General features: G+C 43.2%; 1 protein-coding gene across 2 annotated transcripts in view; it reads left to right on the top strand.

The window, feature by feature from the left end:
* The window catches only part of pdcd4b (programmed cell death 4b), a 34608-nt gene that overhangs the window by 6515 nt on the left and 9159 nt on the right, over positions 1–18934 (top strand). Inside the window, exons 2-5 of one of the 2 annotated variants that reach the window (XM_072239837.1) lie at positions 1333–1641; positions 5189–5283; positions 13266–13379; positions 16360–16581. In XM_072239837.1, coding sequence (XP_072095938.1) covers positions 1333–1641; positions 5189–5283; positions 13266–13379; positions 16360–16581 — 740 coding nt within the window. The remainder of the gene's footprint in view (positions 1–1332; positions 1642–5188; positions 5284–13265; positions 13380–16359; positions 16582–18934) is intronic. The other variant, XM_072239838.1, reaches the window with a different exon arrangement.

Raw genomic sequence — 18934 nt, 5'->3', positions numbered from 1 at the left:
ACACACAAGTGATGCTATTTTCAAAACTGTTCACTCTAAGTACGGTATAGTGTCTAATGGCCACACAAGTGCGTGAGATGGATGTTAATTAGGTTCTGTTTGGCAACAGTCTCCTGTCCCAGTTAAGCGGCATATTGTCACAAATAAGCAAAGGGAATCCCAGCTATTTTCTCGATTTGTTTTTGTTCTTTAAGATTTGTCCCAAATAAGTGGTTGCCCTAATTAACCAATGGCCCAATTAGCTGGAATCTACTGTACTTGTTATATTTCCATGTAGCATTGGCTGTTGGTGTGTGTTTTAATTAGAAAAACAAAGTAAAATGTTGAAAGCACTCTGGAGTGCCACCAAGACTGGAATATGTTTATAGATTACAATGGTGTGGGAAGGATGAGTGGCTGTGGCAGGTTTTGCTTCAAGGTTTATCTATAGTTAATATTTACATTGTGTGATGAGTTTCTTTTTAACAGTAAACATACAGGGAGATGATGTAAGGGTACCTTTTAAAATGAAAAGAAATTGATGACAGCGACAACATCATGAAAAGTCCTGAAGGAATGGAAGAGTCGCCTATCAGAAGACAGGTTTTTATAATAAAGGATTGTGCTTACAGACTAATGGGGGGAGGAAACCAAATTATATTTTTCTTTGATAAGTAGCTCCACTGACAGTGAAATACAGAGGGCTGATGATATATTGCAGTACTTGCCTTCAGTATTAAGCTACTGTATCATTATTAGCAGGAAAGATATGTGAGAGGTGTTGTACAAAGGAGAGCAAGTAAACTAGTTGGAGTTGAGTTCAAAGTTGAGACTGATGGGTGAGGAGAGGTTGAGTGTGGTAAAAGTCTGCAAATTATATAAAGCACTGGTGCATATTCCTACTTAGAATGGGAGGATGACAATTCCAGATTGTTGGGGGCCAAAACTATGATCTAGCACTTAGTATTGTTCTAAGTACTATTTGTAATGCACATTCACAGACATTGGTAAGTTTTTATCTAAGAATAATACTGTCCAGTTTAAACAGTTTGCATATTTTTTATCCATTTTTCAATTCTAAATGCTTTGTAATTTCTTCTTTAAAAATAAAGAGACTAGTTTGTACACTGTATACTGGCTATGATCTAGTTTTCAGGAGATCTGCATATGCAGGCCAGTAAAAGTAGGGTGTATTTTTTTCCCATGTTGACATTCACCACTATTGTTGGCAGTTGTATGTGAAATTGCCATCTTCTGCTGTTAATTGTGTTCCTGTTGCTAGTTTCCACCTTAAAAATACACTCTCAATTGTACTTTACTAATTGAACATCATTGTTGACTTAATATATCAAGTTGCTCTTTCAGAACTTGGTAACAATACAAGTAAGATGTTGTCTGGAGATGAAGATCAAACTGAAGCCATTATGCTGCCAAATGAAATCAATGGGAACTGGATATCACGAGAGACATCCATTCATGAAGCTCGGCTCAAAGCCAAAGCCAAGAGACGTTTGAGGAAGAACTCGTCTCGGGATTCTGGCCGAGGCGATTCTGTCAGTGATAATGGGGAAAGTAGTCGAAATGTTGTTCCCACTAGCCCAAAGGGAAAAATGTTGGACAGAAAATCACGGATGGGAAAAGGAAGAGGATTGCCTAAGAAAGGCAAGTACTTGAGGTTTTAATTTAGAACCCTTAATTAATAAGTTTCATGGATGTACTTTCTATAGTGAATATTTTGAGGAGGCGCTTTGGGAAGAAAACTGGTAAAGTCTTGCAATATATTTCCTAGGAACAATTACTTTCGGGAACTTAACATTTTATTAAGCCCATTGGTGTTTTTTTGATACCATGATATCTTGAAGTCTGCAGTCTTTGTGATTTGTTTATTATACTTCAAAACTAATATCACTGAATAATGTGTACAGGTGACTTATTTTGAAGTTACGATCTTGAAAATATCATTACTGCCAGCTTTTTGAAAGATACCATTAACTGTTGTCTTGGTGACTTGTGTTTAAAGCATGTTGAGGGCAAATATCTTAGTGGATGGATTATACCCTATTAAATTGGTAAATGTCTTGTGCACTTTTTATACACTGTAAATATAAACTCTGTAATGTTGTATTCTATTTCTTTGCTATTTACTATTTACAAGATTGAAGTAGTGGAGTGACAATTCTAGAGCCAGGCATGTTTCCTCAATGTTTAGATTAGTGTCAGCTTCTTAAGGATGGTGTATCTGAATCAAAATGCAAATCTCATCAAGTTTTTTGTCATTTAACTATATACATGTATACTGTCAAAGAAGACATTTCTCTAAACCAGGGTGTAAAGTACAATAACGCAGATAACATATAAATAACCAAAGAAAAGTTCATAAATTAAATATTGTAATTCATTCATAGCATGAGACAGTGTCTTCAGAAATATTTTTTGTGTGCAATATTTGCATAAGGGAGAAAGCATTTCTGTAACAACCATAGCACAAAAAAGTCACATTTGATCATTCATGGTGATCAAATATTCGTTCCATTTGCACCACAGACTTCAATACCCCTGGGTCAAAGGCTTATCTAGGTACCTTTTACTTAAGTGAAAGTCTCTACCTCTAAAGCCACCACTGAGGTGGGGGGTGGTAGAGGGGGCGTAACTCTTCTCAGGTTCCCTCTGAGACTGCTGCTTCTACATTAGCAATCTCTGCTAGAGTGGCTAGTGAGAAACAGCTACGAACTTCCTCCTTGCCCTTCTCCGCTCCAGCGACAGTAAGCCTCCAGGGAACAGCTCTCTCTTCGATTCTGAAGTGCTGCAGCTAGGCAACGTCCTGGTCAATATCCTTTTGTACCTTTCCCAGTGCAACCACATCCTTCCTATAGTGTGGTGACTAGTGCTACACACAATATTCAGTGTAGTCATATCATAACCTCGCTCTTACTTTCTCTCTCCTGGCTAACGAAGGTAAGCATCCCAAATGCTACCTTTAATCACTTATTTTATAACCAGTGCTACTACCCTGAAGCCTACAGGGATCCTTGGACTGTATAGCAAGGTCCCTTGTTCCCCAATATTCCCTACGGGTTATGATTATGTATGACACAGTTTCATTAGTTTACCCATCAGCTCACAGAGAATTGAATGTCACCTACCATTGCTCTCTTCAACTTGCCACCTGATGAAAATCCCTATTCACTATCAATGGTGCAATCAATTTTCTAAAGTAATGGCGACAACAAGTGCTGACCTTGCTCAGGGTGTCTTTAAATGTTTAAGTAAATTGGCACTGCCGCAGTTTGTATTTTGTGTTTAATCTAGGTATGGCGTGCCTCCACTAGATTGCCTTTGGGCAAGGTGTAGCACTTGCATTCCCCTGGACCAGGGTCATGTGAAGCCGTGAGAGCAGGTGGTGGATGGTCGTATGAGCAGCTCATGCTATCATAAGTGTTGGTTATGCGACTACTGATGCCAGTGTCTGAAGGGTGCTGATAATGGGTGGGGTCACCCCTCTTGTAAAGACACTGCCCAAAAGAAGGCAGTGACAAACCAGTTCTCTAGAAAACTTTGGCAAGAACAGTCCTGGTCATGGAAAGACCATGATCGCCCACATCATATGAAATGGGACGTAATGATGCTGATGAGGATGGCAGTGCACTATTTGAACTCCTTAGTAGGAAATCACACAGTAATTGTGTTTGTGAAATATCTAGGGGGAATATTACCACAAAGGGGTTTTGAAATCCAAAGTGTGGGGAATAGAAACAAAAGAAAGTTAAGAAAGTTGATAAAGAGTGAAATGGTAAAGGGAGAGAGGGTTAATATGTGACAGTGGAAGTAAAGCACGGGAATATGTGACCTTTATTGTTTAAGGATTCAAAACTATAATGAATTACAAATTATTTTGACAGATTAGCTTTATTTCAACTTGGAGGAATTCCTAGCAGATTAAATGCTGTGATCAGTGGCTTTCTTTGGCCTGTTACAAAATAGCTGGCTAGAACTGATGTCATTGTTCAAATGTGGCAGGGATTACTATTAGCGCTGCCACCTTGACTACGGTTATCTGTAGTGTAATATTAGTTATTTACTGTTGACTAAACAGTGCTAATCTTAATTTTATCCCCAGAATGTTTTTCAAACTATTCAGTCCTTTTCTAGGTTTCATTTGTCAGCTTTGTAGTCTACTGCTTAATAAATTCATTAACCAAGGAGTATTTGAAACCCATTCTGAACTTTGTGGATTGTGTGTATTTTGTTAAGATTATGGTTGGTATAATTTTGTACTGACAGTTCACTAGACAAAATAAAAGTTTGAAATAGAAGGTGAATTAATGCATTATAGAATTTGTTGTTGAGCAGGTAGTGCGTCTTAACTTTTATTATGGTGAAAAATTAATTGGGCAATTGTGCCTTTAAAAAATGTACATTCTTACTGTCAGTGTCCATAAAATATTGAAGGTAACAAGCTGATAAAAGTGATTTGCAGTGCATTACCAAACAATGATATTTGGGTAGAATGGTAGTGTAGTGGTTTGCACAATGCTTTACAGTACCAACAATGTGTTCAATTCCAGTTTTTGCCTGTAAGGAGTGTGTACATTCTCCACGTGACCACGTGGGAGACCATGTGCTCCGGTTTCCTCACATATTCCAAAGATGTACTGGTTCATTGGTTAATTAGTCATCGTAAGTTGTCCTGTGATTTGGCCAGAATTAAATCGGGATTATTGGGCGGTGCAGCTTGAAGGGCCAACTCTGCCTAAATACATACATACATAGCTGTGTACTGTGAAAGGAATCATGTTGGTCGTGATTTCATGCAAATTGAAGGTCAGCTCTGTTCACTGACACTTGAGGGTGATGTCACATTTGTCTAAATATGCATGTTTTACATTTTTAAAAAAACAATATGGAATAAAAAATAGTAATTTTCTCATTTTTGTCAGTTAAGCACATTGGTTCAGGATAGTATGTTCAGGTTAGCTGGCAGCCACAGATATTCACTGTAACTTCAATTTGATTCGGTAGTCTCTTGGATCAGAATTTTTTAATAGAATTTTTTTTAAAAACTGTATCGTATTTTGAAACCAGAGATGTTATATCACTCTTCATTGTTTGCCCCTTCCCCTTCCCAGCCACTCTTTGAAGAAGCTTGTTATGTAGTTTTAATAAATATGCATAAATATTCTTTCTTTAAATTGTACAATTCCATTGGTAGGTGGTGCAGGGGGCAAAGGTGTCTGGGGGACACCTGGTGAGGTGTATGATCTGGAAGAAGTGGATGTCCGAGATCCCAATTATGATGAAGATCAGGTGAGCGAGTGTACTGTGATTGATTGGAATGAAGTGAATCTTTAACAAATACTCCTTCCTTTCTCAGAAAGCATGTTATTGTCACTACTTTTCCCATGACAAGACTTTTTTTCTTTATTTGTTCAAATGATGGTTAATGGGTATTTTATATAAATGGTGATGATTTTTACCATCCATGTTATCTTTTGCTGAGAAATGGCTCTGAAGGTACTGAAATTGTCCTACATTTGCCAGGTTTTCATTGTGGACCCTAATCATAGGGAAGGAGGTGTGAGGTGATGTGCAGTGGAATAAATTGGTAGAATATTTTTGGTTTTGATGTTTGCTGTAAGGTCCATAATACTTCAATAACCACAGTGATGGAGGCAAAGGAGACTAGATGTTGAAATCTGGAACAGTGAGTAAATTGCTGGAAGAACTCAGTGGGTCAAACAGCATCAATAGATGCCAAAGGTCCTAATGCAGGACCTGGACCCAAAATATCAATTTGTACCTTTTGCATCAATGGATACTACTTGATCTGTTGAGTTCTTTGTGTTGAACATATTGATAACTTGGAGCTTGGCTTCTCAGTATGTGCATACCCAAATGCCTTCTGTGTATTGCAGCTTGGGGTTTGCAAATTAAATGACTTTAGTTCAAAGCACATTTATTATCAAAGTACATATGCTATGTACATCCTTGAGATTTGTCTCATTACAGACAGCCTCAAAACAAAGAAACCCAATAGAACCCATTTTAAAAAACAAAGACTGTCAAACACCCAATGTGCAGAACTATACAAATTGTGCAAACAATAAAAGACATTCTGACACGTCTATCCACGGCCTCCTCTACTGTAAAGATGAAGCCACACTCAGGTTGGAGGAACAACACCTTATATTCCGTCTGGGTAGTCTCCAACCTGATGGCGTGAACATCGACTTCTCTAACTTCCTCTAGTACCCCACCTCCCCCTTGTACCCCATCTGTTACTTATTTTTATACACACATTCTTTCTCACTCTCCTTTTTCTCCTTCTGTCCCTCTGAATATACCCCTTGCCCATCCTCTGGGTCCCCCCCCCCCCCTTACTTTCTTCCCGGACCTCCTGTCCCATGATCCTCTCGTATCCCTTTTGCCTATCACCTGTCCAGCTCTTGGCTCCATCCCTCCCCCTCCTGTCTTCTCCTATCATTTTGGATCTTCCCCCTCCCCCTCCAACTTTCAAATCCCGTACTCACTCTTCCTTCAGTTAGTCCTGATGAAGGGTCCCGGCCTGAAACGTCAACTGCACCTCTTCCTAGGGATGCTGCCTGGCCTGCTGCGTTCACCAAACTTTGATGTGTGTTGCTTGAATTTCCAGCATCTGCAGAATTCCTGTTGTTTGCGTTTTTAAATTCACTACTGCGAAGCCTCTTCCGGTGATGCCTACACCAAAGAAGTTTAGATCCTCTCTTCGACGGGAGTTCAGTGAAACCATCTCTCACTGCTCCCCATCTGTAATTTCTTCGGCTCTTCAACTTTTTGACCACACTTTGACTCAGACTCGCTATCACAGCCATATATCCTTTCTTGGAATGTGCCTCCGTCGCCAACTTACTCCAGTTGGCTTTAGGATTCGTTTCCGAGCCTCTCAATTTGGATCTTCTGAGGATCCCAGGTACTCACATTTTATTGACTCTGCCTCTCGCCGCTTCTCCCGTCAAGCTCTGAAGGCGACTCTCTCCGCCATGAGGAGGTACTTGGTGTCCCTATCCCAGACCCTTCCACACCTTCGGAACACTTTCTTCACCGTCTGTAATGGTCCTACCCGTTATTTTGTCCTCCGTCGGATTCACGCCTGCAATCGCCGTTTTTTTGACTTTGTCATGTTAGGCAAAGATCGCAAGATCCTACATCTACGGACTCCAGAGCCTGCTGGCCATGAAACTAGCAGGCATGAACTTCAGATTGCCTCTGCCATTGATCTCGCCGGCTCCAACACCTCAGGGCATATTCAAAGCCCGGACTCCAGCAACGACCATGGACACATTCAAAGCGATTGCGCAACCACCAACTGCGACTCCAGCCTTGAACTCCAGGCCGGGTCTTTACGTGCTGCTATTGTGACTCCCGTCTCCCCTTCCCCCACCACCACTCTGTAATTCCGTCACCCTCAGATCCCACCGTCAGCTCTTGGGCCCACAGAGGCTCCATCTTCCTCTCACCCCAACCCTCCCCTCTCCACTGACACCCCCAGCCTCACCCCTCCCCTCTCTGATCTGAGCTCTCATCTGTGCCGGGTCTTTACCATCCCCTCCGACCTTCAGCTGTCGGAGGCAGAACGCTTGGTCCTCAGTAAGGGCCTCACCTTTGTCCCCCTTCGCCCACACCTCAGCGAGTTCCGTGTTCGCCATGATGCGGAACTCTTCTTCCGTCGTCTGCGTCTCCAAGTCTACTTCTTCGGCAAGGACTCTTCCACCCCCACCGATGACCCCTTCTCCCGTCTTCAACCCTCCTCTTCTTCATGGACACTCCGCTCTGGTCTTCTACCTGCTCTGGATCTCTTTATCGCTAACTGCCGACGGGACATCAACCGTCTCAACTTCACCGCACCTTGTCCCCATTCCAATCTCACTCCTTCAGAACGCTGTGCTCTCCACTCTCTCCGCACTAATCCTAACCTTATTATTAAACCCGCCGATAAGGGGGGTGCTGTTGTAGTCTGGCGTACTGACCTCTACCTTGCCGAGGCACAGCGACAACTCGCGGATACCTCCTCTTATTTACCCCTCGATCGTGACCCCACTAAGGAGTACCAGGCCATTGTCTCCCACACCATCACCGACTTTATCCACTCAGGGGATCTCCCATCCCCTGCTACCAACCTTATAGTTCCCACACCTCGCACTTTCCGTTTCTACCTCCTACCCAAGATTCACAAACCTGCCTGTCCTGGCCGACCTATTGTCTCAGATTGCTCCTGCCCCACCGAACTCATTTCTGCATACCTCGACACGGTTTTATCCCCCCTTGTTCAATCCCTTCCTACCTATGTTCGTGACGCTTCTCACACTCTTAAACTTTTCGATGATTTTAAGTTCCCTGGCCCCCACCGCTTTATTTTCACCATGGATGTCCAGTCCCTATATACTTCCATCCCCCATCAGGAAGGTCTCAAAGCTCTACGCTTCTTTTTGGATTCCAGACCTAATCAGTTCCCCTCTACCACCACTCTGCTCCGTCTAGCGGAATTAGTCCTTACTCTTAATAATTTCTCCTTTGGCTCCTCCCACTTCCTCCAAACTAAAGGTGTAGCTATGGGCACCCGTATGGGTCCTAGCTATGCCTGCCTTTTTGTTGGCTTTGTGGAACAATCTATGTTCCGTGCCTATTCTGGTATCTGTCCCCCCCCCACTTTTCCTTCGCTACATCGACGACTGCATTGGCGCTGCTTCCTGCACGCATGCAGAGCTCGTTGACTTTATTAACTTTGCCTCCAACTTTCAGCCTGCCCTCAAGTTTACCTGGTCCATTTCTGACACCTCCCTCCCCTTTCTAGATCTTTCTGTCTCTGTCTCTGGAGACAGCTTATCCACTGATGTCTACTATAAGCCTACTGACTCTCACAGCTATCTGGACTATTCCTCTTCTCACCCTGTCTCTTGCAAAAACGTCATCCCCCTCTCGCAATTCCTCCGTCTCCACCGCATCTGCTCTCAGGATGAGGCTTTTCATTCTAGGACGAGGGAGATGTCTTCCTTTTTTAAAGAAAGGGGCTTCCCTTCCTCCACTATCAACTCTGCTCTTAAACGCACCTCCCCCATTTCACGTACATCTGCTCTCACTTCATCCTCCCACCACCCCACTAGGAATAGGGTTCCCCTGGTCCTCACCTACCACCCCACCAGCCTCCGGGTCCAACATATTATTCTCCGTAACTTGGGCCACCTCCAACGGGATCCCACCACTAAGCACATCCTTCCCTCCCCCCCCCCCCCCTGCATTCCACAGGGATCACTCCCTACGCGACTCCTTTGTCCATTCGTCCCCCCTATCCCTCTCCACTGATCTCCCTCCTGGCACTTACCCGTGTAAGTGGAACAAGTGCTACACATGCCCTTACACTTCCTCCCCTACCACCATTCAGGGCCCCAAACAGTCCTTCCAGGTGAGGCAACACTTCACCTGTGAGTCGGCTGGGGTGATATACTGCGTCCGGTGCTCCCGATGTGGCCTTTTATATATTGGCGAGACCCGACGTAGACTGGGAGACCGCTTTGCTGAACACCTACGCTCTGTCCGCCAGAGAAAGCAGGATCTCCCAGTGGCCACACATTTTAATTCCACATCTCATTCCCATTCTGACACGTCTATCCACGGCCTCCTCTACTGTAAAGATGAAGCCACACTCAGGTTGGAGGAACAACACCTTATATTCCGTCTGGGTAGCCTCTAACCTGATGGCGTGAACATCGACTTCTCTAACTTCCGCTAATGCCCCACCTCCCCCTTGTACCCCATCTGTTACTTATTTTTATACACACATTCTTTCTCTCACTCTCCTTTTTCTCCCTCTGTCCCTCTGACTATACCCCTTGGCCATCCTCTGGGTCCCCCCCCCCCCACCTTGTCTTTCTTCCCGGACCTCCTGTCCCATGATCCCCTCATATCCCCTTTGCCAATCACCTGTCCAGCTCTTGGCTCCATCCCTCCCCTTCCTGTCTTCTCCTATCATTTTGGATCTCCCCCTCCCCCTCCAACTTTCAAATCCCGTACTCACTCTTCCTTCAGTTAGTCCTGACGAAGGGTCTCGGCCTGAAACGTCGACTGCACCTCTTCCTAGAGATGCTGCCTGGCCTGCTGTGTTCACCAAACTTAGATGTGTGTTGCTTTAATAAAAGTAAGCAAGTAACATTTTGAACTGATGTTCACGAAAGTGAGTCCACGGCCATGAAGCCAGTTAGCACTGCATCCAATTCAGGAGCCCGTTAGTTGCAGCCCACAGCCTCAGTTCAGACAAGTAAACCTCGTAGAATAATGAGCTGAACCAGCTCGTCCTTCTCCTCTGGTTCCAACACCCTAACCTTTCCAGTTCAGCTTGACACTTAAATTGTTCAAACCTTGGGCCTTTTCTTGTTCCCGGGCCCGTGCACTGCCACCTCGACTCTGCATCAAATCGCCTCCATGTCCGCTCCAACATTGGCTGATAACTGGGCCAAGCCGCCTTGATGCGGCCCATATAGGCCACGCCGCACCACTCCTGTGCCTTTGAGACTTCAGTTCACATCAGGTTGTGCAGGCGATTCAACAGCTCATCTCTGAAAGGGAAGTTATAGGCTATTGATTGCTGTAATTGTATCTGTGGAAAAGTGTGATTAATGCAGTAAACGCAAAATAATCTGCAGATGCTGGGGTCAAAGCAACACTCACAACATGCTGGAGGAACTCAGCAGGTCGGGCAGCATCCGTGGAAAAAGATCGGTCGACGTTTCGGGCCGGAACCCTTTGTCAGGACTGAAGAGGGAAGGGGCAGAGGCCCTATAAAGAAGGTGGGAGGAGGGTGAGAAGGAGAAGGCTGGTAGGTTCCAGGTGAAAAACCAGTAAGGGGAGAGATAAAGGGGTGGGGGAAGGGAGGCGGGGAGGTGATAGGCAGGAAAGGTGAAGAAAGGATAGGGGAAAACACAATGGGTAGTAGAAGAAGGCGGAGCCCAGAGGGAGGTGGTAGGCAGCTGGGGAAGGGGGCAGAGTGAAATGGGGATAGGGGAAGGGAGGGAATTACCGGAAGTTGGAGAATTCTATGTTCATACCAAGGGGCTGGAGGCTACCTAGACGATATATGAGGTGTTGCTTCTCCAACCTGAATTTAGCCTCATCATGGCAGTAGAGGAGGCCAGGTATGGATATATCTGAATGGGAGTGGGAAGCAGAGTTGAATAACTTCTGTTTTGGCTCTTCCCACTTTCTTCATACCAAGGGTGTAGCTATGGGAACTCGCATGGGCCCTAGCTATGCCTGCCTCTTCGTTGGTTATGTGGAACAGTCTGTGCTCCAAACTTATTCTGGTACTGCTCCCCAACTTTTCCTTCGGTACATTGACGACTACATTGGTGCTGCTTCCTGCACCCATGCTGAGCTCGTCAATTTCATCGACTTTACTTCGAACTTCCATCCAGCCCTCAAATTCACTTGGTCTATCTTGGACACTTCTCTCCCCTTTCTCGATCTCTCGGTCTCCATCTCTGGAGACAGACTGTCCACTGACATCTTCTACAAGCCCACTGACTCTCATAACTACCTCAACTATACCTCTTCCCACCCCGCCACATGCAAAAATGCCATTCCCTATTCCCAGTTCCTCCGTCTCCGCAGCATCTGCTCCGAGAATGAGGTTTTCCGTTCCAGGACATCTCAAATGTCCTCTTTCTTTAAGGATCGTGGTTTCCCTTCTGCTGTCATCAATGATGCCCTCAACCGCATTTCCCGCACTTCGGCTCTCACCCCATCGTCCCACCACTACAATAGGGACAAGTTCCCCTTGTCCTCACCTACCACCCACTAGCCTCCGGATCCTACGCGTTATCCTCCGCAACTTCCGCCACCTTCAACAGGACCCCACCACTAAGCACATCTTTCCCTCTCCACCCCTCTCTGCCTTCCGCAGGGATCGGTCCCTCCGCAACTCCCTGGTCCACACGTCCCTCCCCACGGATCTCCCACCTGGCACTTAGCCCTGTAAGCGCAAGTGCTACACCTGTCCCTACACCTCCTCTCTTGCCACCATTCAGGGCCCCAAACAGTACTTCCAAGTGAGGCAACACTTCACTTGTGAGTCTGTTGGGGTCATCTATTGCATCTGGTGCTCCCGGTGCGGCCTCCTCTACATCGGTGAAACCCGACGCAGATTGGGGGACCGCTTCGTCGAGCACCTCCGCTCTGTCCGCCATAGCAGACAGGATCTCCCAGTAGCCACCCACTTCAACTCTGCTTCCCACTCCCATTCAGATATGTCCATACATGGCCTCCTCCACTGCCATGATGAGGCTAAATTCAGGTTGGAGGAGCAACACCTCATATACTGTCTAGGTAGCCTCCAGCCCCTTGGTATGAACATAGAATTCTCCAACTTCCAGTAATTCCCTCCCCTTCCCCCATCCTTATGTCACTCTGCCCCCTTCCCCAGCTGCCTACCACCTCCCTCTTGGCTCCACCTCCTTCTACTACCCATTGTGTTTTCCCATATTCTTTCTTCACCTTTCCTGCCTATCACCTCCCTGCCTCCCTTCCCCCACCCCTTTATCTTTCCCCTTACTGGTTTCTCACCTGCAACCTACCAGCCTTCTCCTTCCCACCCTCCCCCCACCTCCTTTATAGGGCCGCTGCCCCTTCCCCCTACAGTCCTGACGAAGGGTTCTGGCCCGAAACGTCGATGGATCTTTTTCCACGGATGCTGCCCGACCTGCTGAGTTCCTCCAGCGTGTTGTGAGTGTTGATTAATACAGTAATTTTGTTTTGTTTTTGCTATCACACATCATTCCCGTGCTTCACCAGCATCATTTTAAACAGGTCCTAGAGTAAGGAACAAATCCCCATTGAACCCGTGGATTATCTCCACCTTAAAGGTTTCATGATGACGAGGTGAAATATTACAGTGAGAAAGATGGTAAAATTGTGGGAACAATGACATTGCCTTGCTTGGTCCTATCTTGTACTGACATTGAGTCAACAGTCAATCCTGTCATTAAAATTCTGGCTTGCATGTTATTGTGTACAATGGAGGCAAATATTTGGGAGAATTATTTCTACATGTCACCATCTTCAAGAGATGAGAAGGGACACCTGACCATTCAGTCACCAGTAATTAAAAGCAACTTGTTTTTAGTTCTGTAACTAATGACTGTCAAACTCCTTTAACTAACAAGTCACTTAATCCCATAACTACAGAAACTCTTTAATTTAGTAAACTTGTTTCAGTTTACAAGTGCAAAGTAAGATCGCAATGTTATTGTATGCTCCAACAGGAGAATTGTATATATGAAACAGTGGTTCTACCTTTAGATGAAGGGGCTTTTCAGAAAACTGTGACTCCAATTGTACAAGAATACTTTGAACATGGTGACACTAATGAGGTTATGGTATGTACTTAAAATAGTATTTAATCTGAAATGTGTGGCTATTTGATTTTTTAAAGATTTGTTTCTTTAAAAAAATTACACTAACTCTTATCAACTGTTTTTCAAATTACATTTATTCTCCAGCTTGTCTGTCTATCCGTTTCTCTATCTGTCTCTCTCCCTCTCTCTCCTCAGCTATCTCTACCCTGAGTTTCTTTTTATTTTCTTCCTGAAATTGTACTCTTTTATACTCCCTAATGCAGTATTGTTAATTTATCTTTATATCAACTTTTGTATGGAAGCAGCCCTATGCAGCACCATTGAATGTTTCATTACATCAACTGCAATATAGAAATATTCCTACACTTTCCACATCCATCATTCTTCAGCATTTTACAACCAAAGAATTTGAAATTTATAGCCAATGTCACTATGTAAACATGCAAAGTAATTGATAAATACGTTGTAATGTCCTATAGACAGAAGCAAGGTAGGAAAAATAAATTTTAAAATAATTTGTGGGATTTTCTCTGAAAATTTTTGCTTTGTAAAATAAAATATTCTTGCCAGGTTAATTGTTCGAGGCTAACTCCATTACTGTCTCAAGTATGGATGCTTATCATTCCAGTCTTTGGGCTGAATTCAGTGAAACCAGCTCAGAATAATTGTGTTTATGTAATCCCTTTCATAAATCCCAAATTACAGTATTAAGTAACAAGACTTCTCAAAGCAGAAGTCAAATGAGATTATCCTGATGGGGCAGAAATTCTTTGGGCTCCTTTTCCTGATTTTCCAGCAGATTTCATGTGAATCTGAGAGGAAAAGCAAAAAATACAATTCAAATGGAGTTGATAAAACCGAAGTAACCTTAATAAGACAAAGCAAAACAAATGTTGCATGGCTGTTCCTTGTCTATGTTGTTACATCAAATTCTGTTCTTTGTAAAGTTGATCAAGGTAACTTGAATTAATTGTGGTCTTGTGCTTGATAAACCTGTAAGAAGCATGCTGCTCTTTGCAAAACAATAGAGAATAGACAATAGGTGCAGGAGTAGGCCATTCGGCCCTTCGAGCCAGCTCCGCCATTCACTGTGATCATGGCTGATCATCCACAATCAATATCCATTTCCTGCTTTATCCCCATAACCTTTGATTCCACTATCTTTAAGAGCTCTATCCATCTCTTTCTTGAAAGCATCCAGAGACTTGGCCTCCACAGCCTTCTGGGGCAGAGCATTCCATATATCCACCACTCTCTGGGTGAAAAAGTTTTTCCTCAACTCCGTTCTAAATGGCCTACCCCTTATTCTTAAACTGTGGCCTCTGGTTCTGGGCTCACCCATCAGTGGGAACGTGCTTCCTGCCTCCAGCGTGTCCAATCCCTTAATAATCTTATATGTTAGAATAAGATCCCCTCTCAGCCTTCTAAATTCCAGAGTATATGAGCCCAGTTGCTCCAATCTTTCAACATATGATAGTCCTGCCATCCTGGGAATTAACCTTGTGAACCTACGCTGCACTCCCTCGATAGCAAGAATGTCCTTTCTCAAATTTGGACCAAAACTGCACACAGTACTCCAGGTGTAGTCTCACCAGGGCCCTGTACAACTGCAGAAGGACCTCTTTGCTCTTATACTCAATTCCCCTTGTTATGAAGGCCAGCATGCCATTAACTTTCTTCACTGCCTGCTGTACTTGCATGCTTGCTTTCAGTGACTGATGTACAAGAACACCTAGATCTCGTTGTACTTCCCCATCTCCTAACTTGACTCCATTTAGATAATAATCTGCCTACCTGTTCTTACCACCAAAGTGGATAACGTCACATTTATCCACATTAAACTGCATCTGCCCACTCACCCAGCCTGTCCCAAGTCACCCTGCATTCTCATAACATCCCCCTCACATTTCACACTGCCGCCCAGCTTTGTGTCATCGGCAAATTTGCTAATGTTGCTTTTAATTCCCTCATCTAAATCATTAATATATATTGTGAACAGCTGCGGTCCCAGCACTGAACCCTGCAGTACCCCACTGGTCACCACCTGCCATTCTGAAAGGGACCCGTTAATCGCTACTCTTTGTTTTCTGTCAGCCAGCCAATTTTCAATCCATGTCAGTACTCTGCCCCTAATACCATGTGCCCTAATTTTGCCCACTAATCTCCTATGTGGGACTTTATCAAAGGCTTTCTGAAAGTCCAGGTACACTACATCCACTGGCTCTCCCTTGTCCATTTTCATAGCTACATCCTCAAAAAATTCCAGAAGATTAGTCAAGCACGATTTCCCGTTCGTAAATCCGTGCTGATTCGGACTGATCCTGTTACTGCTATCCAGATATGTCGTAATTTCATCTTTTATAATTGACTCCAGCATCTTTCCCACCACCGACGTCAGGCTAACCAGTCTATAATTCCCTGTTTTCTCTCTTTCTCCCTTCTTGAAGAGAGGGACAACATTAGCCACCCTCTAATCCACAGGAACTGATCCTGAATCTATAGAACATTGGAAAATGATTACCAATGCATCCACGATTTCTAAAGCCACCTCCTTCAGTACCCTGGGATGCAGACCAGCAGGTCCTGGGGTCTTATTAGTCTTGGGCAATTGGCAAATTGCTGTCAGTGCCCATATTTCTGTTTCAAAGTTTATTACCAGTATTACAAGTAAAGCTTAACCCTTTGACAGACTCTAATCTAGTTAGTTGTTTGCTTTGTCTCTTCCTGTTTTGAGGCTCGTTCCTCCTGGCATTTTTTTTTGCTCTGGTTGGAAGGGTCAGGAATATAGAATAACTTTTAGCTCCCTAATCATGTCAATATAGCACTAGATGACTGGAGAACTCTGGTGTTCTGCAAAAGGAACTCTTTAATGCATTTTTATTGTGTTCTTAACCAATCACACCCCACAACAACTCCAGATTATGTGTTTGTTCACACAGTAATCTTAGGTTCGCCTTGTCTCAAGTTGAAGTTAAAAAAAATCTACTGCTTTGTTTTGTAGGAACTGCTGAAGAACTTGAATCTCGGAGAAATGAAGTGTACAGTGCCAGTGTTAGCGGTATCGTTGGCTTTGGAGGGGAAGGCTAGCCACCGAGAGCTTACCTCCAGACTTCTGGCTGATTTGTGTGGGAAAGTGCTCACTACAAATGATGTGGAAAAATCATTCGATATGCTACTGAAGGAATTGCCAGAACTAGCCTTAGACACTCCTGGAGCTCCACATGTTAGTGCATGAAATGCTGAATGATTTCTTTGTTTTTCTTCACACTTACTGTTGGAAATGCAGTGTTTTCTTTTGCAAGCATTTCATGCCAGTATCAAGCAAATCAAATTGGGTGTTATAAAGCAAATTGAAGTTCCCTGCTTCATTGCTGCTATATTCCTTGGTTTCAGTTTGCAGCAGGTCACAACTGCATCAGTATAGCATTTATTTATTTTAAATTTCTTTGTACTAGTCATCCCCATGCCTATGGGACACTTTAGCAAATTGGTATATGTGGACTAGATTTGTCTTTTCTGCAATCTATTGAGATGTTAATGATGGCTACACACACTGTTTCCCAGAATGACATGAATTTCATCTCCAATACCTAGAATCAAATATAGACGTATTATTCTATAACTCAATAGGTTTCTGCGCACTTTTTCTAAATTTAAAAAAAAATTCTCTTTCATATCTAAGACAGTAGTTCTATCAGCTCTGTATTTTGATTTTGTTTTTGTGCAAGGAAAATTTAAAAAGATCATAAAGCTAACATCTATAGGAGTAAGTTTGTATCTATTTTCCTGGCATTTCTGAATTGGCATTCTTCAGGACTGTTGAACTTGCAATATAATCCACACTGCAGTATTTATTTTATTCCACATTCATACTCTATGAACTCTGGTTCTTGGTTTGTTTATTATAAAACCTCACCACATTCAGACATTTCCTGTTTCAACCTGGACTTTGACTTGTCTTTTTATCCCCTTGGACCTTAGCTTTATTTAATAATGCCCGGACTCAATAAAACAATATGCTTTCTGAACCCATGCTCCACCCTATTTCTACGCTTCTGGAGCAGTGATGCTGTGATTAAATTGAATCTGATCAAAATTCCCTTTCATGTAATCAGATTCAAAAAGCCTTGCCACAGGGCAAAGGTGATTGAAAACATTCACAGTTCTGACATTTCCATGTATGTGCAGATAAAGGCAGAAACTCAGAGGCATTTGTTTTGTTTCTGTGTTACATTGATGGCTGGTGATGTAGTGGTATCAGCACTAGACTTCAAGGCAAATGGTCCTGAGTTTGAATCTGGCTGGCTCCTTGTATGCTTTTCATCCGTGCTAGGTTGAGCATCAAATTAGCAACTGAACCTTGTTTAAAAAAAAAGTCAAATGTTACGTAATCGGCAAAAGAATGGCGCCCAATGCACCACAAGGTGCGACAAAGGAACGACAACATTTTTGGAAAAGAATTTATCTTTTATTACTTGATACGAATAGGTTTAGTTAAGTTATTGAACTTTAGAATTCCCTCCCTAAACTTCACCACACTCCTCTGCTCTTGTAAAATATCCTTTACAATCAGTCTTCTGTGTTGGGTTCTTCTTGGCTCTGCGTCACATTATTATTTGTTAACATGCTAAAGAAGCTACAAGTACAAGCTGTATTTTTTTCCTTTCCAGAGAATTGTTCTATCTAGGCTTGATTTAATGGATCCACTACTATATAATCAGATTTTGATTATTCCTATCGAAGAATCTATTCTATTGTACAGGAGGATTATTAGCAATGAGAATCTGGATTAACCAACTCATCATTTGCATTCCTTCTGTGCTTACATTTGTTTATAGTTTGCTGTAGGGTGAATCGAGCTCAATGATTCTGCTTCTTACACCAAGCCATTTTGTCTCTTTACTTCCCTGCCACTTCCCCATCCCACTGGTAAGGAAAACTGAATCCAAGCTTTAATAAAGTAAATTGAAAGTAGTGAAGAAAATATTTTTTAATGTCTGCTTCTGCAGCAATATCCCACAGCTTAGTGTGACATCTACCTGCGAGACCAAAAACATTAGGTGAAGTTTACCTCTGATAATACATAAAGCGTAACCATAGCACTTTGGGGAGGAGAAAAGGTAATTCACAGAAATTAACCACAATAAGACAGCAAGGTCTGATGTCTGATTTATTTTTTTTCTTACCTAAGGAACAGTGTGCTTGCAACAAAAACACTTCTGGAATGCACATTTATCAGAATGATTCCGGGTTAGTGAATTTGCTGCTCTGGTTAGTTAGACAGGGCCTTTGCACCTTGACGTTAGAAGAACGAGTGATGATTTTGAAATTTACAATATCTGTAGGAGTTTGAGGAGGAGATGCGGGAATAATGATTCCACTGACTGAGGTGTCAAGATTCATGTTCTCATAATAAGAGAATGACCAGTCATCTCAGATAAGAAGAAATTTGTTCACACAAAGTACAGTGAATCTCTGAAGGATGGAGGAGGGGTTTCTGGAGAGACTAAACCCTGTAAAATGCTGTTATGAAGATTTTGTGTCTGGCAGGCTGCAGTTCTATTTTTACCTGTCAT

Source organism: Mobula birostris, chromosome 21 (genome assembly GCF_030028105.1).
Source record: "Mobula birostris isolate sMobBir1 chromosome 21, sMobBir1.hap1, whole genome shotgun sequence".
NCBI lineage: Eukaryota > Metazoa > Chordata > Chondrichthyes > Myliobatiformes > Myliobatidae > Mobula > Mobula birostris.
Note: the sequence above shows the minus strand (reverse complement) of the source record. Positions and strands in the feature narration are given on the sequence as shown.